At 44.5% G+C, this 23448-nt stretch overlaps 1 protein-coding gene across 2 annotated transcripts; it reads right to left on the bottom strand.

Annotated features, from left to right (window-relative positions):
* Positions 1–879: 879 nt before the first annotated feature.
* ASB4 (ankyrin repeat and SOCS box containing 4) lies at positions 880–17869 on the bottom strand. Of its 2 annotated transcripts, XM_009674291.2 has the most exons (7): positions 17665–17869; positions 13179–13568; positions 12128–12414; positions 8170–8469; positions 4923–5413; positions 2936–3049; positions 880–1690 (listed from the first exon to the last, which is right to left on the bottom strand). In XM_009674291.2, exons 3-7 carry the CDS (start codon positions 12402–12404, stop codon positions 1502–1504), a joined length of 1371 nt encoding a protein of 456 aa, XP_009672586.1. In that variant the 5' UTR covers positions 12405–12414; positions 13179–13568; positions 17665–17869; the 3' UTR covers positions 880–1501. The 2 variants fall into 2 exon arrangements, with proteins under 2 accessions (XP_009672586.1, XP_009672587.1); XM_009674292.2 differs by lacking the exon at positions 13179–13568.
* Between the last annotated feature and the right edge of the window lie 5579 nt (positions 17870–23448).

The following is a 23448-nucleotide window of genomic DNA, read 5'->3' as shown; positions in this document are numbered from 1 at the left end:
TCCTGCTGGGAAGAGCCTAGCATGCTGTGGGCTCTCTCCCAAAGACATAATATTAATGATGGAGACCAAGGGTGCCACGGCAAGAGATGCAATCAGAAGTGAGAAGTTACTGGCTCCCAGGACTGGGCTCTGGTCACTTCTCCTTTAATAAAGCCCTGACTAGAGTCCAGAAGAGGTGGACCAGCTCAGATGGATGACATCAAATGAAAAAAGGGAAGAACGGGTTGCACGTGTAGGTCAAATCCCACCACCGTTGCCCGTGCTGTAGGACACTGAGTCACGCACTCCCTGCATTGCTTCCCCTGAGCAGGAGATAACCAGCTCAGCCAGGAAAACACATTTCCTGCCCAACACTGCAGGTCCAAGAGCACAGGGCCTGCAAATTGGAAGAACTGGCAGATCAGTAACAGCACAGCCAGCACATAATCTTCTAAACACTTTTCATTTAAGGGGGCAGTCATCTCACCTGAGCTGAGCTGTCAAAAATAGGGGTATATAGTCCATGTTAGTGGGCTAGGTTCCTTTGAAAGTCAGTGGAGAAAAATGTTCATATTCTTCACAAATCCCACTGAATACCACCCCAAAGGATATACAGGGACAGGTATTTGCACAGTTGTGTGTGTTGCATGCGTAAGTCTGCTCTGTCTGTGTTTCTTGACATCAAGAAGTGAATTTATCACTGGTCACAGTGAGAGCTGAGACAGACACTACGTCCGCTGCCCTATGGCACAGCCCACCCACGTTAGGGAACGCTACAAGTTACCCAAGCATGAACGGCAATGCACAGAAATTGCATTGCTGCAAATTTCAATCCTGTTCACATACTATGAGTAACAATGGAAAAAAATCTTGCAATTAAAAGGGATGTTCTTATAACAAAGCTTTATATGTTACAGACAGTTGTACTGAACAATGAACTAACATTGCGTTCAGAGTCAATCCACAGGAAAATAAGGAAATTACTGAAATCCTGTCCATGGTCAGGATTCAAAGCAGTTCACCCATTTCTTTCTGGGAAAGTATTTCTCTGGGTCTAATGAGTATTCTATTTTTTGATGACAGCCTTTCTTTTACTTCTAAAATGACAGCTGAAGAAAATAAGTGAACAGTATCATAGGCTGTTTGCATTGACTCTAATGATATTTAATGGGCAATGGAATAGTTACCAAAAGAAGTAGAAGCATCATTGCTGGGGTCGTTTAAACCAGACTGAAGAAAGCATGAAAGTTTGGAGTCCTGCATTTGTGCCTTCCCGAGCTCCACCAGGAGACTGCAAATCCCATTCCCAGCACAGTGAACCCGGAAAGATAACAACTGCCAGAGCAGCCTGCAAATCCCTGCCCAGCTTCTAGCCGGCCTGGGAGTGTATGGAAGCAAAGGTCTGTGCAAGAGTTGTGCCAGGTCCCCTCCAGGCAGGAGGGCAGGGACAGTCCTGCATGGGGCGCGGAGCCCGGACGGCGGCACGGCAGGACGCACGGAGCAGCACCCTCCCTGCTGTGGCTCAGTAGACGATTCCTTCTGGCTCCAGCAGCAGGTACTTCTTCAGGGAGAGTGGGATGGAAAGCGAAGGGACTCCCCTGTGGCACCTTTTCGACAGCGTTTCCCGAATAGCGCATCTGCACAAGTGCATGAGCGACCGCGGTGAATTGCTGCACACAGCAAACAGAGAGTCATAGAAGTCCTGGTATCTCTGCAAGAAATAACAGTATTTCAGAGCAATAAGGCTTTCTTCCACCCCTCTCTGCCCCCCAACATGTGCACTGTTGCAGAATGAGGTAAACTAGCATACATGGCCATCCGATGCCCTAGAGCCTCATCGAGCAGCCGGGGCTTACTTGGTTTAGCCAGATGCCTGCATGAAACTCCTATACTTGTCACAAATACTTAGTGTTAGTTAAGTTACAGAGAATGCCTGACCACGTCTTTAGGTTTTGATATGTCTTATGTCCATCACTCTGAGGTGGGGTTCCTCTGCTAAGTGCCGTTAGTTGTCCTAATTTGAGAAGAGCTTTACCTGACTTGGTCAGTGCAAATTAACTGGTTAATCATCTAAACCTACCTCACTGCAAGGCAGCTAGGCAATAAATGACCAATGTTACTGATGAGTTAGCTGAAGCTAAGAAAAATAAACCAGCTTTGGTCTTGGTCACTGCCCTACTATCCTTTGAGAATAAATAGAATTATGTCTCCACAAAAGAAAAATGCAAGTATTACAAATTAATAATGTTGAAATAAAAGTAGAAAATGGTAAATATGTGAGAATAATGAACACTTCTCCAGTGACTTGACCTTATTTGATATTCTTGTTACTTGACAGACCTGGATAAACATTTTTTCAGGTGGGTATTTTATTTATCGATAAGTACAGGTTTGTGTTAACAAAACGTTTTCTCCAGTCTCATGTCAAATTTGGCAAGTGACTTTGACAACGAAAATAGCAATGGCAACAAAAATTAGAATAACTACAGACTTTTCTAAAAAATAACATTTCAATATTTTAGATTAAAATGTTTGTTTGGAAATGAAATTAGTTATCTCCTTTCTAATCACACTTTCAACTCACACAATGCTTTTCTTTTTTGTTTTGGTGAAAAAAGACTCTTAGCATTTAATTTTGTGTTTATCTAAATTGACTTATTTTTTCCAAACAAAGCTGACCTGGAAAAGCAGTTAGTCTCACAGTTCATCTGGCTCTGTAATTCTGAATTAGAGTATAGATCTGGTTCTCTAAACGCCACTGATAATGCACAGCATATATTGTTGCACCCTTCAGTGCGATTTGTAAATTTTGACACAGCCCAGGATTAGTCAAAAATAGGTGTAAGGCGGGACGCTGGAACTGTGCAGGTTTCTGAAGTAAAGCGAAAATAATAAAGGGATTAAAAAAAAACATGATAATTCTAGTCAAGGCAGTTGCAACGCATTAAGGGCTGACCTCGAAGACATCGGCAGGTATGGCTGCTTTCCACTTGGATGTCGATGTGATGTGCTCGTAAGAATTGATGACAATCTCCACAGCTCTCGGGTGGGAGTGACAGGCCTGTAACACCTGCGGGCAAGACATAGACCAGGAACGTTTAAATTGTGCAGCCCCTGGGGCCTGGAGCCAGCCAGCCCTGCCCACGCATGCAGCTCCGCACGGCATGGTGCAACTGGCCAGCACCCCACGGAGCTGCGCGCACCCCAGCTTAACACCGCACGGGAACGCTGGCTCCGGTCCCCAGGGTGATGTAGCTTGCTGATGGGGGGAGTTTTATCACCTGAACCTGGAGATAACACGTTTAATAGCTAGGCTGAGTGTCTCAACACCAGCCGAAGCCACGCTCGTTCCAGGCCATGCAGCACAGGGAACAGGAACGCGTCTCCCCGCTCTCCAGCCCTTCCCGTCAAGGTTAGACTCTGCTTTTCGGAGTGGTGAGCTTGTCCCTACTGGGCTATCAAGGCTACTCATCCCCACTACATGTCCCCTCTGCACGGACAGAGCTTTCATGAGGGTCAGGAAGAGCCTCATGCTTGAAAGCTTGCCTTTTCTTTCAGTTATATTAGTGTACTGAATTATCTCTCCCTACCTTACTTCTATCCCAAGACCATAATAGCTACAACAGCATGGCTACAGCACGGCTGCTACAAATAACAGGAGTTTCACTCATTCATTAGAGGGAGAACAAATCTCCTCATCTGAACCAAAAATACATGGCTACTAGAAAAGACTGGGAGATGGCACAATTCGGAAGTAAGGCTGGCAACCATGCGAGGCCCCTGAGGCCCATGCTCTGCCCGGTCACCCTAGTTGGGTGGGTTTTCCAGGAGAAATGGGCCACAGTCTGCTGTTACCCATATGCATGGAGTAACGCTTTGCGTTTGCACTGCACTGGGTACGTTTTTATACAAGATGCAGAAGATCCCTCTGGACAAAAATCACTCTACGTATTTTACAGATGGTAAATGATGTTTTAGAAGTGAGACCCAGCCCGGGCAGTGCATCAAAGACAGAGGTGGGCAGAGGAGACCCCTGGCCTGACTCTCAGACACACTCTAGGAAAATGAATGTTATTGGTTATAACATAAAAATAGCTTGGCCCAGACCGTGCTCCTCACTTGCTAGAGACACAGCCAGCCCAGGTACCACAGAAGATCTGGCATTTTACTCAAAGATTTCTGGTTGTTTGGCCTATTGACATTTTACAAATATAGTAGAGGAGCTGCAAAACGTTGTTTAGGGCAGAGGACTGGAGAGAATGAGTCCTGATTACAACAAGCTGACTTAGTTGCCTGAGATATGTCTGTCGGCTACTTCTGCCTGTGCTTTACAGAACTTTAGAAATGCATTGGGAAGGATCCTGCAATTTTTTTTTTTTCTTTTTTTCATCAACTTCGAACGCGGGTCCAACCTTTCCCCTTAATTTCTCACATTTTTCCTGGGAGCGAGCCAAAACTTTACTTAGCTCTATTTCAGCTTGAATAGATTTATATATTTTTAAAGGTTAAAAGTGACAAACTGAACTGTCTAATCTGATCAATATTTGGTGCAGGCCATGAAATATGGTTCCACCCAGTGAAGCCTGAATGGAACCGGGTTTGACAAAGACATATAGGTTTTCTGAAATGAGGAGAGTGAATCAGCTCTGAACTGTTTGCCCTGAACCAGCACTCTAAGGAGTGCTGGTTTCAAGTTGGCTAAGAATGAAAATGGGATCTGTGTCTGGGTTCTAGAATTAGCAAATGTAATTTTGCTTCCGTTAAATGATGTCAATTGTACAACAACTGATCTTGCAAGATTTTGGGCGTTCTGGGTCGACAGTTAGCAAGACTCCAGCAAATCCAGGTACCACCTAACTCTGCAGTTTGCATCTCTCATGCCATTCCTGTTAAAGACATCACCTCTCTCCACTATCTCTACTCCGCACAGAGTAGTCCTTAACCTTGTGAAACTGCAGGGGATATATCCTAGCTGCTCCATGATTCAGTAGCAACTGGTAGCAAATGTCAGGCTGGGCAGCTGGCCGCACAGATGTCACTTTCAAAATATATTGTAAGGGTGCGCAGCCGTTGACATCCATGATGTTGGCCTCTGCTCCTGCCTCCAGCAGCATATGTAGCAGCACGTGGTCACAGTTCCAGGCAGCTTTGTGGAGTGGTGATTTGAAATCCTCATCACGAGTATTCACTTCAGCTTTATAGTCTAGGAGCATCCGACAAATAAGGTGATGGTCTGGGCTGTATATCTGATCCTTATAGTGAAGGGCCCAATAGGCAGCACAGGCCAGGGGAGTCTCCATGTGGGCATTCACAGCATCAACGTGTGCTCCTTGTTCCACATAAAAGGCCACAAGCTCAGGGATACCCAAGCGTGCAGCTGTGTGCAGGGGAGTCTCCTCATCTTGGTTGTTTGTTTTTATGTTCACATTTGCTCCTGCCAAAGAAAGATGAGGGGAAAAAATCAACACAACAAAATTCTGTCTCGGACATCTCTCTACTTGAGCCCTGCTATGCAAGGAGAGGGCGAGGATGGGCAGCTAGCTTGAGAGATGCACGTGGAAATGCAGATAGCTAGGGGCATGGATTCCACGTTTCATAGGCCTCCAGAGGAACCCTCAGACACTTAAGATTCTTGGATCTGGCTTCAGATGTAACAGCTTGGCCCGAAGCACACAGAGGACCTTATCTAAGCTGCTAGAAGACCTTATCTGAACACTCTATTTTGAGCAGCATTCAGGTCCAAGTCTCTGTGTGAGGTGCTTTCTCCTATAAATTAGGAACTGAAGGCAAAAGGAGTGCTTTATTTATACTGCAGAGAATAGCTCTGCTCAAATCTGTACCCTGAGAATGCTTCCTGTAGCACCTCATTAACTGGGAGCTGGGAAGAAAGGACATTTTATGATAGCTCCATAGGTGACCAAAAAAAACACAACAGCGACATAGCTGAAGTCACCAGCTGAGGGTCTGGATCCTGTTTTCAAGCTGTTAGCAGGACTGTTAAAACCGCTGAATTGGTGCAGAATTTATATTCCGGCTGAAACAACAGCACCATCTTCTGGCCAATAAAGCGAGCTTCAGCTGCAGGAGGAAAAGGAGCATAAATTTTGCCTTGCCCTTTGCATCACTTCTGCCAAAATAGTGACAGACCTATTTTCTGCTTGCTGCAGCGTGGCTTTCTATCTACCGTGCTACTTGCCAGCTACCAGCAGTTTACTCTAAAGAATACAAATTACTACAGGAATAATCCCAAACACTGTTTGCTAAAAAAGAAAAGAAAAAAGGTTAACCAGATCCCATTCCCCAGAGCAAAGTGGAACCACAGTCAATATAAAACCACAGAGGGGCCAGGGGGCCAATGGGCTTTGTCGAGAGGTGGAAGATATTGAAGCTGGGTGACCACAGCAGCTAGGCGTCACGCACCTCTGTTTCTTTCCTTGAACCTGGGACTCTGGTAAACTGGCAATGAAGTATTCATGCAAGAGCAAGCACAAGCTGGGCTGCCATCCCATGTCTCTCCAATCTCATGAAAGCCCCTACATGGCCGTACTTACACTAAAACTGAGGTCTAAGGATGGTGGAGGAGGAAAGGGAGTCAAAAATTACCTCTGGACTGGAAAGTCTGAGCGCTAGCCACAGTGCGTGCAAGGCACATGGAGTCATGCTGACTTCCAGGAGAGCACCAGCAACCTAAGTTTGCAGGTGCCAAACAAAAATGGGATCGGTTTTGCCTTTTTGGTGAGTTGCCCAAACTATAAGTGATTAAGCAGCATTCACTTGAACCGGCCTGGTGTGACACCACTGAGGGGGGCTAGCAGGGGGAAAATTTGCCCGGAAAACTTTGGAGCAATGACATTAACTGAAACCTTGGCTATTGAGTAATGAGAACGTGTATGTCAACACCGGCCCCATTTTGCTCCAGAACCTGCCCCATTTTGTTTGGAGCCGCTGTATTTAGCTCACATGGGGATTCGAGTTTGCAGAGTGCTTTTGGAGGAAAGGCAGCTTGTGAAGCAGTATTATTCTGTTACTGATGGCAGGGCGGAGAAAGCCTTCAGAATACATCCTTTCGTTTGCATTCATCCTTTGCTACATTCTGTAAGAGTACATTGGACTTCCTAAGCTTTTCCATGGTAGCAAATTTAACTCCTGCTGTCAGGACTGCTTGCTTTGGGCAGGCTACAACTGGCAGCATTTATTTTCCTTTCTACTAAACAAAATAATATGCATCTTTCCAGCAGAAGAAAAGCAATGTGGTTATTCATTTGGGATTGCAGATTGCCTTGCCCACAAAGCATACTTGGACTCTACATTTCAAGAAAAGCCTACAATAATAACACGTGTAGCAAAAAACCAAAAGCATTCGTACTTGCCAAGACAGAGTGTGATAATTAGGGGGATCTGTCTATTTGCAACTACGACTCTCGAATGTCTGACTTTGCTGTACACTTTATGACTATCTTTTATTGTGTCGTGAGTCAGCTTCCTTGTGCTAAGGAACCAGCGTGTGACACCAGTATATTTATCCATGGAATTATGACTATTCATAGGTTCATTGTTACAGATGATCAGCAACAAAATGAGTCTTACTTCGGGAAAGCATAATCTTATACAGTAGCCTAGACACTGTAGAGGTGCAGGAGTTTGGCTGCTGACAAGTTAACAGCATGAAAAATTGCATCCAGTTTTTCAAAGCCAGATCTTAAAAAAACAAGTACTTGGAAGAATTTTGCCAAGATCAAGGAAGTCTGAACACAAAAGAAGAGCGGAGGGGCACACTTTCATATGAAAATATTTTAATAGCAAGCCTAGATGAGGAAGAGAGAAAAAAAAATAGAGGCTCCCTGATAGAGGAGCCCTATACAGAGGCTCACGGGAGCTCACGGGAGCCTTCCCGTGTAACTGGAGGGAGCATGCAGGGGAAGCCAGGATGGGCAACGGGCTGGTGGCTGTGAAGGAGACACGAGCCAGGGACAGGGGCAGGGACAGGCAGAGGGAAGGTGAGGAGTCAGATGGGAGAAACCTCAGCTGCTCAAGGAGGTGGAGGAAAGAAGACAGGAGTCAGCTGGACTGGTAAATGTACCCATACTTTGACAACTTGCCTCTTAAGAGAAACCACAGAGTCACATCCCATCACAGGCAAGGCCACAAGAGCCTCTCCAGAACTCATGAGGACCTTTTGCTTTACCTTACCTCTCCAAACCAGCTCCTGGGCGCATGGCATGGAGGTTCGCGTCGTGCAGAAGTGCAAGGGCGCCTGACCGCTCATGGAGAAGCAATTCAGCTTAGCTCCATGGTTGCAAAGGATCTTGAGACACTCAACATTCGCCATTTCACACGCCACGTGGATCGCAGCTTTCCCGTTGGGCCGGCAGTTGATGGTAGCTTTGTGATTGAGCAGGACCGAAAGACACTCCAGATGCCCATACATGACAGCGAGATGAAGTCCAGTTGCCCAGGATATTTTTAATTTGTAGCTAGGCAGCCAATACCCTGTAGAAAGTGAAACTGTATTACCATCCTTGGCTAAGACTTTTCTTTGGATCACCTACTTACTGAGAATAATTGGGAGGGAAGGATTGGAGTTTTGCTTTCATTTACTATAATTTCACCAGCTAGAGTACACAAAGTTCTCTCAAGCATAACTTCCTTTTCATTAAGCACTTTTACGGTGTGCGCTGGCTTTTGGATAGATAATTCCCATGTAGCTGTACTCTGAAGGCAGCTTTCTTTTTTTCTCGTGACTTCTGTAGACTGAATTTAAAAAAATCTCAGAGCATTTGAAATGCCACCAACTAAAAAATATGGGGGAAATGGGATCTCTAGCCTGCCGACAGCTGAACAAAGGCGACATTAGAATAAGAAGCCAGCGTTTACTTAGGCCAGTGACTCAACAGCTAGCACATCATGCTGCTTGTGCATGGCAGAGCTCAGGCTCTTGTGTGTCAGGAGCTGGGCTCAGAGTTGCAGTGCTACGTTGCATGCAGACAGCCCCTCGCAGCGTGGCTGCAGCTGGGTCAGGCCTCCTGCCACCGACAGAGCTGGAGGTCTCTGTGCTAATGCAAATTACCTTGAAGAGCCAAGTGGCAGCAGTGACACTTTAGCATGAAATTTGGTTCCAAAATGTCTGATGATTTTTCTCTGCAAAATTCACAGCGATCTCTCTTTCTCTCTCTCTCTCTCTCTCTCTCTCTCTTTTTTTTTTGCTTACAAACAGGTGTAAGACCAAATAACAATTTTCTGCTCCCAAGATAGGACTACACGCTTAATGACTGCACAGAGACAGTCTCAGAAGTGATTACTATAATCATTTGTTTAAAAAAGTAAAACAAAATAAAAACCGCTAGAAGAGCAGCACGATTCTAGAACATTGGGTTTTTAGGCACAGCAGCTGCATCTTAGCTAGAATGTGTACATATAACATTTTCTGCATTTGATGTATTTATTTCTCCGTGAACAATTGCCTGGTTAAATACTGTTATCATGTAAAAGACAGGAAAATACTAAAGATGTACAAAGAGATCAAATTAATTCAAATCTTTCTTTATTTTTGAATCTCTAGTTGTATATAGCTTTTCATCCTTAGTGTCACATGGAAACAGTTTTTACAGTAATCAGATGTATTGAGTTAGACAGAAAGGGAGATGGGGAGGAAGTAAAGAGGTAGAAACAAAGAGCTGGGGACAGGGAGGAACTTGGATTAAAGTTCCTCTTCCCCTCCTTGTTAAATTGCAAGTATGTCTCTTAAAATAGACGTCAGTAATGCAGTTCTTGTAAGCCTTTGAAAAATGCTAGGTTTCAATTTAAAGGGTATGGTTATAAAATTGACAGTCAAGACAGCAGCTGCACCTGCTGCTCTGGCATGTCTTCAGTGGCATTTTGCTGAAAAATATAAGCATTTATTTCTGCCAGCACATGAGATCTCAGAGGTGAGAAGAAGTCTACGAGGGCTGTGAGAAACTTGTCTATAATTCGTGGCACCCCCTTTAGGTCTAAATTTTGGGGACTACCAAAACCTTTGCCAAAGTAACCCGCTCAGTCAACGGAGAGAGCAGGTAGCCCTAAGTCCACCGACATGCCTAAACTGGGGACAGTCTCTCCTTAGGAGCCACTCAGAAACTCTCAAGCTATTGACTGTACAGCTAACTTTGGCGTTTTCTGCAGGAAATCTGCTTCATTAGTTTCTCCCGAATTGGGCACACATGAGATGGGCTCTGTCCCAGGGCCTATGCATATGGCAGAGCAAGTCTCCTAAACCGACTCCCTGCCCAAATTCCTATTCCTTCTTGTTAGCCACGAGCTGACTTATCCCACACAGAGCCAGGCCTGATGGCTGGACTGCCAGAAAACGTACAAATGTGAGCGCTAAATGCACGAAAACGATCCCAGAAAGCCAGGTTACCACTTCTTAAAGCCACCACTTTCCTGCCCGAGACCACCATGGATTTCATTTGCCTGTGCTGCTGTGGCTGAGCTCCCTCGTGGGTGTTGGGAGCATCTCCCTGCTCTCTGCCCAAACCCCAGGCATCCCTGAGCCCAGCAGAATGGCCACCAAGGCATGGAGCTGGATGTGGCGTGGGCTTTGTGGGAGCCTCTCTGTGCTTGCTTGGGGTGAACACATAAAAAAGCAATGGTGCATGCAAGGTTAGGGGACTTGCGAGCCCGCAGCCTTCGGCAGAGGGGCCGCAAAGCAGCTCTACCATGCCATGATGCCATGCCGTGGCATTACCTTTCCACTTCACAGCTTCGGGCCTGGCAAAGCACAGGTTGTCTGGATAGTGCGTAACTGAGGCATGACTTTTCTCCCCTCTCCCTGCTCAAGGAAGTCCTCCTCTCAAACCACAGTTAGCTGGGCTTCAGAATAACAGTAAGATTTGTGCAAGAGTTGGTAGAGCGCCTTTTGCAGAAAGGAAATGAATCACTGCTGTGATTTGGGCCATTGGGTGCATTTACCTCAGCAGAAAGCAGGGAGGTGTCCTAAAGAGACAGGTTAATGCTTGCAGTCAGATGATCTACGATTAAAAACTTATGCATTAGTTCTGTGGCCTAAGACTAACACAAGAATGCATTTTAGCTTGCGGAGGACAGAAGAAAGACTATTTTAAGATGTTTTTAGCACTGAGAGAGTTAGTTCAGACCCTCTCACCAAGGAAAACGAGCCAGGGCTGCATCATTCTCACCCTTATGAAATCAAAAGAGCACAAGCTAATTGTTAAATAAGAGGTAAACACAGCAAATGAGGAGAGCTGGGACTGTTGTCCCTTCTTTAGGGCACAGAAAAAAGGTGTATTTGTTGTGCTGCTGGAACTGGAAGGGTTTATTTCCATGTGTGCTTAATTTCTGGCAAAGGCTGGTGGTTACAATTTTTTAGATTCACATGAAGAATCTGATGGCAAGCAAATAATGAAGTGTGCTGACTTTAATTGCGACCAAACTTATTTTATTACTTTGAGTTGTAAGTTTTTCAGAAACTCAGCCAGTATGTGGCTGAGAACAGGTTTGTTATTTCTGTACCCTGGAAAAGCTCTTTCCTGGTTGTGTCCCCTCATGGTATTTTTATAGATAGTTTGTTTTGATTTGATAGATACAATGGCACTTTGAAAACTGAATCTCCCATTCAGCGATGCTCAAGGTCCGCAGGACTCCCTGGGGACTGAGCTAAGGACAATTCACTGTACTACTATTGTAAATTGAAAATTGAAGAGACTGAACATTTCATGTTTCTAAATGATCTGTTTATGTGACATACTGGGTACGTGTCAGAAATTTATATATCATGCTTAGCTGCATGGTCTATTCTGGACTTTCCACTTGAATTCATGTGAGGCAATGCCAACGACTCCTCTTTCTAGGCTTCCCCGAACCAGCAACACAGAGGCTGGGTTGGGTCTCCAGCCTGCCCTTGGCCGAGCCCACGGATCAGGCCAGCAACCTCCCCTCCAGCGGTGCCCACGCAGTGCGGGAGGCAGCCCCGGCTGCCACCTCCTCCACGGAGGAGGACTCAGGCTCCTCCTCGGCCCTCGGCCACTGTATAAACCTACCGCGATTTACAGCCTGTGACTCGACATACATGGGCAGGGTCTGAAAGGACAAATGGCCACGGTTTCTTCTAAATTACTCAAACCTGCCTACTTCCTGCCGTTGTGTTTACCTTGTTTGTAGGAGGCCAGAATCAAGTTTTCATCTTCCACTTCAAACACCGTATCCACATCTATTTTCTTCTGGCTCAAGAGCTCGTCTAGTGTTTCATAGTCATTTGACTTCAAGGCTTCAAGAAAAGCTTTTTTCACCAACTTGGCAGCTGCTGCTCGAGTCATTCTCTCCTCCGTATTCTCCTCTTCTTTGTATGTCTCCTCCAGGTCCATTTCCAAACGTATTTGTTTGTGTGGGGAAGAGGGGTGCACTGAGGTCCTAGAGCAGAGCTGCATGCTGAAGTTCCTGGAGACCAGAAGGTAATTTTATCGCTAAGTCATGCTGAGCTGCTTGTTCTATTTATATAAGGAGCATTTCAGGCATTGAAATGCCACTCTTGGATATCACCACACTCTTTTTATGAAAGCAAAGACAGGCATGCTAGCAATAACACCAAAATAAGAATGATCATCATGGGCTTTATATACCTTAAGCTTCATTAAGCATATGGTTACCCTCTGCTCCTGCCATCCATTCATGTTAAAAGATACTAGTCCTGGCCATTGTTTCTCAGCTGGAGAAACACTCATGTTTCTTTTCATGGTTACCATTGCTGATTAATTGACTGCAGCGAGAAATGATGGTCTCTCTGCAGATGCCTTTTAACTAGTGCATTTAACAAAAAGGTACTCTTCCTGGGGGAGGCTGCTCACTCCCTCCCAGGACAGCACTTGGCGCGTCGGTCCTGATTACATTCCTGCAGCCACCAGGGAGGCCTCTGGAGCAGCACCCCTGCCATGCAGGTCTCACCCCAACCTGCAAAGCCCCAAGGGATCACATCCTGTTTCTCTAGCCCAAGCTCCTGTGTAACATCCTGAACAGCAGGATTTCCCTAGACCACATAGGTGCCAGGAGGCAATGCGGCTCCATCAGCTCTTTTCACTCCCCCGCATCGCCTAAATTACCCTTCATTCAAACTGAGAGTTCTTCCTCTCCCTCCGGATACTTTTCTCTCTCCCTCACAATGCCATCACCCACTGAATGGTTCCCTCTCCCTCCTTTGTCATTACCTGTCATGCACTGCCAGCCCTGTCCCTGGGCTGGCAGCAGCGTGTGAGGATTGATGCAAACTTGGCTGCTATGAGTTGCTGCTATGCACCATGCAGTTCACGCAGCACCAATGGCACTTGCACCCACTTGGGCTCCTGGATGGGACCATAGCCGGTAGGAGACTTCCCATTGTTGGTTTAAATGGGCCAGTATTGCAACCATTAAGAAGATATTTTCATGCTTATTCTTCCTGACCTCCTGCAAGTTCAGCTGCCAAGTGGGCTGATGAGGAGATGTGAGCTGGGTGATACTGGAAATTGTGGCAGCCCCTGTGTTCCTCAGGTTTCCGGGGTCCAGTCTCCTCAGCCAGCCCTGCAGGACGTCCATCCACGGCAGTGTTCCCCAGATCCCTGGTAGGGCCAGCGTGCCGTAGAAATGTTATGGAACAATTCATGGAGAATTGTAAAGTTTATGACTACCTCATACCTAACTGCATTTGAATAAAATATGTAAACTAAATAAAAATCGTAAATGGAAGTGCTTTCCTGAGGTATTGTGTTCAGACCTGTAATAAAGTTCGGGGGAAGGAAAAAGACTAACCCCAATGCTCCAGGCATCAAGTCTGCATCTTTCTAGCCTTACTCTGAGTTTCAGTGCCAACTTAGTTCTTAGTACCTTTACCTACTCTCCTGCACGACTGCCTCCCTCTTTCTTTGTTACTCTCAGTAGTGGATGACTTCACTCCACGCTTTAAAAAACATATTAATGCTTATCTGCCATGAGCAGAAGGGTAAGATGTGAACTTTGGATTTTATTGAGTTCTTGTTACTTGCATCTTTTTTTTAACCACTAAATCCAAAAAGTTATATAAGCACAAAGCACTGATATGTGGCTACAATCAGTAGCTCATCTCAGCTATGCTTTTCCTTATGAAGTGGACTAGTTTTTCATCTATCTGTGATAAACAGCATTAGATTTATGCAAGGTCATTCAGCCTAGCTGTGTATTGAAAGGTTCTCTCCAGCACGTCTCCATGCTGCTCTGCCATCTGAAACTTCAGATGCACTAACAGATTACGGTAACAAATCACAGCCTGTCTGCTGATCCACTGGGTTTGCTCTTGGTTGACAACCAATGTGAAGCCATTTGCAATAGCTTGGCCCACAGTCAAAGAGAAAGTTCATTAAAATCACCTCACATTTGTCAAGATCCAAGAGGCATGCACAGGGACAGTGCCTCAGACCAGCCATTGTGCTATAACTTGCTCGCCTTCAGTAATTTGTGTGGCCTTGCTCTGATTTTGACATAAATCTTTCTTAACATTAATGAACTTCAAAGAGAAAAAGGAAACAAATATAGACACCTGCCTCCTTCGCAGTTAGTGTTTGCCTGTACAATGCATTTGGGCCTAATTCTGAGACACCTACTCATACGAAAACACTACTGCTTTCAATAGGATTATGTACAAGAATAAGGAAATGGCCTTATGTTTTACACTGACAAACAATCACATAAAACTTCACTGATTTTTTAAGGAAACACATAAGAAGTTTTATTACTTTACTTATAGTGTTGTGAAATATATTTAAGAATATATAAGTACTGACAATCATTAGTGGGACAAAATGACCAATTTTTCCCATATATCCGTATTTTTTTTTTATTTTTATTTTTATATTCCACCATACCACAAGGTGGCAGTTTGATTTTGAAAGTCAAAACTGATGGCATCCGAGTCTCAAAGCTGCCAAGTATTCTCAACATTTTACTGTGAAACAATAGTACATCACTGGTTTAGCACAAATAACAGTACTAACATTTACTACGGCTATTTAAGGTTAGGCTTGTAGCCGCTGTGATGGGCACTGCACAGCACTCACATGTTGTATCCACTAAGAAAATCTGGTTTCCACATTCAGAAGCAACTGTCTAAATTAGACAGCTAGTGTAAAGGCATAATTTTACTGGCGAGACAAAACCTTGCCCCCAGTGTTTCCTTGTGCTCCACACAGCACGCTCATGTTCACAGGCACACAAATACCTGTGTCTCCCCAGGACGGGCTAGATCAGCCTCTCATAAGTCATGGTGAAGAAACAGGTGAGAAGGGCTGCAGCAAGCTGGAGGAGAGCAGGCAAAGCCCTTCAGGTGTGCACAGATTTTCAATTTAGTCAATGGCAGTCTTGTTGACGACCTCAGATGGGCTGCTGAAGACCTTCTCTGACAGATGTAGCAGGTTATTGTGGACATGATCCACAATCGGCTGAAGTCAAGGGAAGCATTTCCACTTAGGGGGCCATGTCCTTTACTAGGTGGGCACCAAACAGCAGAGCTGAGCTGGGGAAAGTTGCCTTGAGGTGGGTGCATGAAGGGAATTTCACATGAGGGGAGGATGGTCTTATGAGAAGGAGGGCTTGGTGACACAGGGGTTTGTAGGAAAGTCAAAGATGTCACTGCTAATAGGAGGCAAAGACAATTTTAAGGAGAAAAGAAAAGGAGAATATGAGAAAAGATATCCTGGTAGCCTGTGAAAAGTGTGTCTCCTGAGGAGATCGGAGGAGCTGGGGCCCCTCTGTTGGCACTAACCGCTGTGGAGCGATAATATATTGGCAGCTACGTGGCTTATGTGTCCGCAGCAGAGCTGGGAACAGCTCTAGCGGAGTAAGGTTTTTGGAAGTGAAGAGCAACGTCCTGAACTCTACGCAGGGGCAGGCAGAGAGCCAGAAAAAAAAGAGAACAGCTCCAAAAGAGTGGCTGTGAGGCAACTGGAGCAGCAAGGCAGTTGTTAGTAGCTGCAGCCTGGGAAACTCTCCCGGTAGAGGGCCGAGGGACTTGTAGTGCCCCGCAAATCAGCCTGTGCTACAGCTATGCTGTCAAAAAGGTCACGCTGGTGGGGTGGGCATGGAGAGCATTGACCGATGCAGTGTCACCCTCCTGCAGCTTCAGCAGGGCTGCTGCGAATGCCCTCCCTGTACAGGGGGTATTGAAACACTGTGTGCACCCCACAGCTCTCAATCTTGCAGGCAGGTATTGGTGCGCTTGGCTCACTAGATCTCAGCTGTGTGAGTTAAGCACCCTTTCCTTCCCGCAGCGGATCACTGGTTAGAGTAGGTTACTTAAGCAGTAAAAATACAGCCTCCGTGTGAAGCAGTCAGTCCCGCTCAGCAGCCTTCTAAGTTTGGAAATGTGCTGAATACCAGATTTGCTGCCCTGAAGCAAGAAATGGATCCTTGAGTTAATCCCACACTTTCATCTCTTCTGAACAGTGCAGGCTCTTGAAAATACCGTTGCAGTCATGGTCACAATTCCCTTATTTTCCGGGGCCTTTACAGCCTCTGCAGCAGCAGCCCAAGTTTCCCACATTGCGACCCAGGCTGCTTACAAATCAATTGTTTCTTCCCAACCTCTCTTAGCTCCCAAAATGGATTAAGCTCAGTCCTTTTACTTAGCTGTATCACACATTTTTTTGCTACTGTTAATATTGCCTTTTTTTATTCTTATACATCTTTCTGCTTGCTTTAGCCACTGCTATATTTTATCTGATATCCTTCTAGAATGCTGACTCTTAAGTATAAAAATTACATAAATCTTTCCCATTCTTCTCGCTTTATTTCTTAGTGGGGAAAAAATCCTTAGCTGTGCCAAGTGCAAACTATTTTTTGCAGGTGCTCAGCTCTTCTGAGAAAAGCTCTCTCTGTAAATTAATCCCTGTAGCTTGTTCACCTTCTTAGTGTCATCAGTTTGGAATCCTCCTCTTGTTCTTTGTTGAATTATTTTGCTTTTGTTCTCATTTGTTAGGGACAGGAGGGAAAAAATGGGAGTCCCACATCCTCAAAAGTATTTAGATATTTATGTCCCAACTCCTTGGAAGTCGAATTCCTCGGAGGTGGGAACCTATGTATCTTTGAGAGTCTGACCTTCTATTTTTGCTTTTAGTTAAGTAAACACAATTTTGAAAAGTATACTGAGAGATGCTTAGTCTTGGGGCACATGTACGTTATAAAATTAAAGCTTGATGCCAACAATCCTGAACTTCACGGTAAGACTTCATGGAAAAGGCTTAGCACGTTCTTCCATGCGTTTCTTTTTGGTTTTGATGTGTACTATTTCCATATTCAGCTCCAGGGATCTATTTCTTTTGTTTATGTGCATTCCACATCCTGCTATCAATGTATTCATCCGGATAGCCAGAAGCTACTGGGTGTTATAGTTGGGTTAGCTATTGATGGCAGAGTGGTAGTGTTGAGTTTAGGATGTTTTAAAATGAGGAATAGTCTCCCCAAAATGCCCATTAAGACAACGTACTGAATATAAAAAGTATACACAGAATATCCTTATTTGCAAAACAGTTCAAACAAATACAAATACCGCCTTTACCCAGGTACAATGCTGTTAGGTTCTTTGGTTCAAAGGCATGTATATTTGCAAACAAGATGCCTGTCCTCTGATATAGGGAAATTAAAATCAGGCAGTCAGTATTTTCAAGGAATGGAAAAAATAAATCTTACCTAGCTATGTTGAGTGGAAAATTCTTCTCATATTTTTGCAGCTTTGCGTCATAATATCTGGCAGTACTTAAACCTGGGGGATTTTGTAACCAAACTTAATCCAAAACCAAATGTAAATCTCTAAGAGTTCTTTCCTTCCGCTGAAGAGAGGCATAAACTATGGGTTTAAATGAAGCCTGTGGAAGGCAGCTCAGTAGAGACAAGTGTTGCCTCACAGCAGCGAGACAAAAATAATTCACTGCCCATAGAAAGAGCCCTGCAGGAGGCTATGTCTCTCCTCTCCTCTTCCAGGGCCGCCTGCCCGCTGCTTGGCCGTGCTTCCCGGCAGGGCGGCCAGTGCCAAGCTCTGGCAGTCCTTGGCTGGGGAAGAGAAGCTCTCATCGGGCCGTTCCCAGCAACTTTTGCGAAGTGAAACTTGGGCAAAGCTGTGTGTGGAGCTGAGCTGGTGTATTATGAGATGTTTCCTATATATTAAATACGTATCAAGCCAAGTGACAGCGGTTTTCAGCTAGGCAAGCAGCCAAAGTGTGGAAGGCTCTTCAGTTTTGCAAGGGTGGCAATGCTCCAAAATACAGTCCTCTTGGATCAAAATACTGACACATAAGGGAATATTAACTCACTCAGTAGTAGCAGTACTGTTTGCCAGCCTAAGAATAAGACTGTTCCTGCTGTAAAGGACTCAATTTGAAGTGATGCCAAGACGAGACACATGGAAGAATCCGCCAAGAGGGAGGAACGTGTGCAGAGGGAAGACGAGATATCGCTAAAACAGGCAGCGCACAGCAAACACAGGGTTAGGTATGGTGATGGAGCAGATAGGGAATGTGCAGCCCTTTGGTGGCTCCATAAAACCGTTGTGCACTCGTATGACTGTGCCAGTGGTCTGGATGCCTGTTTTTGATCTCCTCTGTTGCCTGTGTTTCCCACCCTCTCTGGATAAATCAGTCACTGATAAACAGCACTTCTTGTCTGCTGCATTTCTAAGCAACGTAAGCTGTTAAGCTCACTCCTTGCAAGTATTGACATCTTCCTTCCCAGAACATGACAGACCAAATCCTTACTTGCAGAAGTAATAATTTAACTATGTTAGTCTAAAGAATGTGCATATTAGATGCCGTTTTTATTGGTACGGTGCGGGATAAATCTTGCCTATACTGCGGGAGTGCCAGCCTTATCGACAGACATCAGCAATTCGCGTGAATGCTGCAAGGCAGAGCTAACCTCGGTGCCGTTGTGAAAGATGCGGAGCAAAGGGGGTGAGAATCAAATTGTTGTTCTCCCAGCTGCCGTCAGAGCTGGGACAGTGGGAACAAATTCCCATGTCACAGGGAAAAGACCTCAGTATGTTGATCCATCATCCTGAGTGCATTAGTACAAAAGCCAAGAAAACAAGTACCTATTCCTCATTTAAACTCAGAGTTGCCTTAAGTTACATCGGTTATTAAAAGATTTTCTGAGGAAAGAAAATAACTAAGGTTACCAGTTACCTCTTGTGCTAAATGATCGAGCCATTAATATGGTTAACACATTAACATTTTATAACGATTTGTATTTTGATTCTGCTTGTGTTGGTTTTGTAATATTATAGACTATCTACTGTAAAATTATATTCACTCTAATCAGGTCTGAGTGCATTTACTAAATCTATATAGAAAATGTGCTTGCAGTATTAAAGGCATTTTATTGCTATTTAAAAATTGGTTGCCATAGTGACCAATCACAACTTTCTCAGTAGCTTTGTCTAGGAATTAGATGTAGGTTTTATTGTGGCTTTGTTTTATTTTTTCCCTCCGTGTTCTGTGGACCAAGTCCCCATTTGACTCATTTTTGTTCTATCTACAGCCTGTTCTTTTTCAACCATATTCTCAATTAAGCCAATAAGAGTTCTGACTGAGTCTAAAATAAAGAGCATGACTTTGGCTCTTCAATAATAATTATGCAAGAATCGGAAAAACATAATGCTGCACGCTGTGTGCTTTCTTTATCGTTAACAGATCACCCAGAGTTAATACACAAAAGAGTTCTGAAGTTTCAAAAGCCTTGAAAGGCTGATACCTTTTAGTATCAATTTAAGAGTAATGTCAAAGATATGGTGAACTGCATCTACAGTTGAAAAGCACTCATAGAAAAGCCTTCTTATTTCGAGATTTTTTTTTTATAACCAAGCCTTTAAAAAAATCAACCTATTTATCACTCAATTGCAGCCCTAATCCCCTCAATAATGCACTCTCTTTTGAGAAATAGTGACTCAAAGTGCTGTTTTTATTCCTCCTTGATGTATGTATCTTATCCAAAGGAGAAACATGGAATCAAGAGCCCGCCCACCGCTGCATCTTCTGTTTGAGGCTAGTGGAAGATTTCTGCACTGAGTGAAGCAGCGAGGATGTTTCTGGAGTGAATAGATAGGGGAAGCAGGAAATGCTACTCATTTTTGCCATTACCTTTCTCAAGACGCACTTCTATTTCCTTCGTAGGCACAGAGAAGTGGTAAGCAAAGAATGGAAAGATACAAGCAGGAGTAAGATAGCCTGGAAGATGATGTGACCCTTGCAGCATGACAAAATTGGATTAGGCAAGAAGACTTTTTTTTCCTTTTGCTCAAACATAGGTACCTACAGTACCTCCTGGTTTGTCACATCATCTCCTGGGAAAATCTGAGGGGACACTTGTAGGGTGCAATTCCACTTGCCCTACGATGGAGGTCAAAAATGGACCAGACATACTTTAGAAATATTAATTTTCTTCCGCTAACTATAAAGGAAGCCTAATATAATGTAGCTCTGAAATGGGTATCTTTGCTGTAGACATCTTAAGTTAACTGAGCGTCGGGGCTCTGAGGGCACTGCCAGCCCTCACTCTGCCTGCCCATCCCCCTGGGCCTCCCTGTCCCTGCCCAGGACTCCACATGAGGCAGAAAAGACACAGTCTAGCTTATTTTCTAGAAGCTCCTTCTGGATCCTGCTTCAAGACCAGAGGGATTCACATACCACCTGAGCTGAAAGCCACCCTCAAGAGAAGGGTGGATGCCCACTTCCAGCACTGCTCCCACCACTACCTTGTCAATCTGCCCTCATATCCTGCCTCCTCCCGAAAAGTGGTGTGTATACAGGCATCTTTGGATTACCCAAAGGCTCTGGTTCTGCCAAAGCCATGTGCTTTGCTCCCCGGCATGTATTTCCAGAGGAGAGACTATGATGCAGCAGCTCCTGGTGATTTCAGTGAGCATTGGATTAGGTCCTAGATTCTTTTTTTGCACAATGCGTTGACAGTTTAGGCTTATAAGATGAGTAAGGTAGCTTATGAATCCATATGAATTATACCTCTATAGGGATCTATACTGTTATAACAGTATTCTTCCATAAATACCAATATACCTTTACACCTGAATGAAAGTATTTTTAAAGCTAAACAGTAAGAACATAACCACAACAGGCAAACTGTCTTATATTTTAGCAGTACAACTGCAGGAATCTTTTGGCTTTTTGAGATTTACTACTCGTGTAATTTAGACAGCCTTTCCTATGGAAGTAGTATTGCTTTCAGCTTGCGCTTATAGCTTAATAAGTGAACCTTCAGCTGAAAGATTTTTGCACTTTAATTTCAACTTAATTCTAACGGCGGGTGGGTAATTATCCTACATGTAGGGAACAGATGTTACTTGCATACTCTGCAATCTTTAGGAGTCTGTCCCACCTCTATATACCCCAAACAGATTTTTTTTTTAGGTCATGGTTTTATGACAGTATGTTTAGTTTTCACATTAGTTTTATCAGCAGGGCTTGAAAATTCAGGAAAAACTCAAACACAGAAAAAAATAAATCTTTCTTGTCAAGGAGCACAAAGCGCTTCCCATAGCACCAGATTATCGCTGATTGCTCCATTAGAACAGACTGAATTGAATGTCTCCTTTCCTTTGAGTTGTGTAAGAGCTTCTGAAGCCATATGTACCCTGACGTACATTTGAAGTAACTTCAGTAAAGTGAGAGCACCCCTCGTTTGTGAGGGGGTGTGAGACAAGAGCAGATGGACCTTAGTGGTGTTATACGGGGCTCACATCGATGTAAATCTGAAAGTAGACCTGGCTGTAAATGTGGGACGGTCCAAAAAGTGAGACTCCGGGTGCTCAAATCAAAATTCATGAGCAAATGTGGATTACTGCTTTCATTCTCCATTTCCATTTCCTCATTTTCTTTATGCTTCATGGTATTAACATAATTTAAGAAGCCCACAGTTTGTAAATAAACTCTTTATACTAAAACTCTTAACCAGAGGATGTCTGTTCTAGCACAAAACATCATAGTATAGTATGTATAATAATTTTTCATGTTTGTTGAAGAATTTGAGTGGCAGGACAATTTCCTTCCTTTCTTTGTGTTAGTAAAGTATTTTGAAAGCTGTTGAATTTCTTAATTTGACTTGATATCTTTTTACTGAAATATTGTATCCTGGAAAATCAGTTTTTGTGGACATTGTCTCAGAAAATCCAGTGTTCTGAGAAATTTGCCCGATATTTGCAATGCATAAATAAATAGGGGTAGCACAGGACTAGCTCTGCTTAATTATACATTTCCTTCTCATTCCTGTTATGTCACTGGGTGGTTCCACTTCAGTGTGAAGCTTGGCGGCATCAGTACATCACCATCTACCACAGCAGACAGTGGTGAGCCTCCTGTGTTGTGACACTAACTCCACAATTGAAAATTGATATTGGGAGCCTGCTTGGGAGGTTTTGCTGGGCTACACCTCGCCTTCTACCACAGACCACAGCTGTGTGCAATGCTTTGCCTGACACGGGTGCACACTGGTGTAGCTGAGCCTGCAGGAGTCTTTGACAGTGGTTAATATTTGACAGTGCTTCCAATCTCAGCGTTCAGGAGGGTGTTCTGGCGTTTTTTTTTTTTTTTTTACCAGCAAGCACCTGAAAGTCATGCACATAGAACAGGCTGAGACTCTCCACGTGATGACACAAGAGTGATGATGAAAGGAATACGGCTCACCTTTGCTTGTATTTGAAGTCAGGCGCCCCTTTCACTACAGACACATGGCTTTAATCTTTCAAAAGCTGCACTGGTCTTCTCCCTCCTCTGCATGACCGTTATCAGTCACAGTGTTTGAGGCAGCTTGCTGCCAAGAGCGCAGAATTTCACCTGCAAGACTTAAGTGCTGTATTGCTAAGGCACACTACTAGCTCAGCATGCTCTTGCCTGGAAAAGGGGCAGCATTATTTGCTTTGTGTGGGTGACCACGCTGAACCACGGCAGTGCAATCAAAGCCATCAGTAAGATTCTGCACACCCAGCACACTGTCAGCAGCCAAGGGCAGAGTGCCTCAGAGCAGCTCGCTGACTTTTGATTTAGCCTGGCATCTCTCCAGTTTAGCAACTCCACTACCTATAAAATAATTCAAGCAGCTCCTTTCGCTGTTATTTCCAAATGCAGCAAGAAGCGCTGCTGCAAAAAAGATGGTAAATAAGAGTTGTGCCAGGACACAGCCTTGCTTGGGGCTCTTTTTGATAGTGACAGGCTTTGACATTCTGTCCTCATGGAGAAGCTTTACATTATCCCACACTGCCACAAAAGAAGCAAAAGAGGTTCACAAACTTATTTGGGCATCCAAATCTATGCGGATGCCTCTGCGCTGCCCATGGCAGACAGAGCTGGAGGCTTTGGTTGGCTCTGCAATGGCCAGGTGGAGACCCTTTCTCTGCTCTCTTTGAACTAAGACTAGGCTGAGAGCCAGACTGTGCTTCGGCAAGAGTCTTTTCAATGCCCTCAGTAACAGATC

This window comes from Struthio camelus, chromosome 2 (genome assembly GCF_040807025.1).
Source record: "Struthio camelus isolate bStrCam1 chromosome 2, bStrCam1.hap1, whole genome shotgun sequence".
NCBI classification, from domain to species: domain Eukaryota; kingdom Metazoa; phylum Chordata; class Aves; order Struthioniformes; family Struthionidae; genus Struthio; species Struthio camelus.
This window is presented reverse-complemented; position numbering and strand designations above follow the sequence as displayed.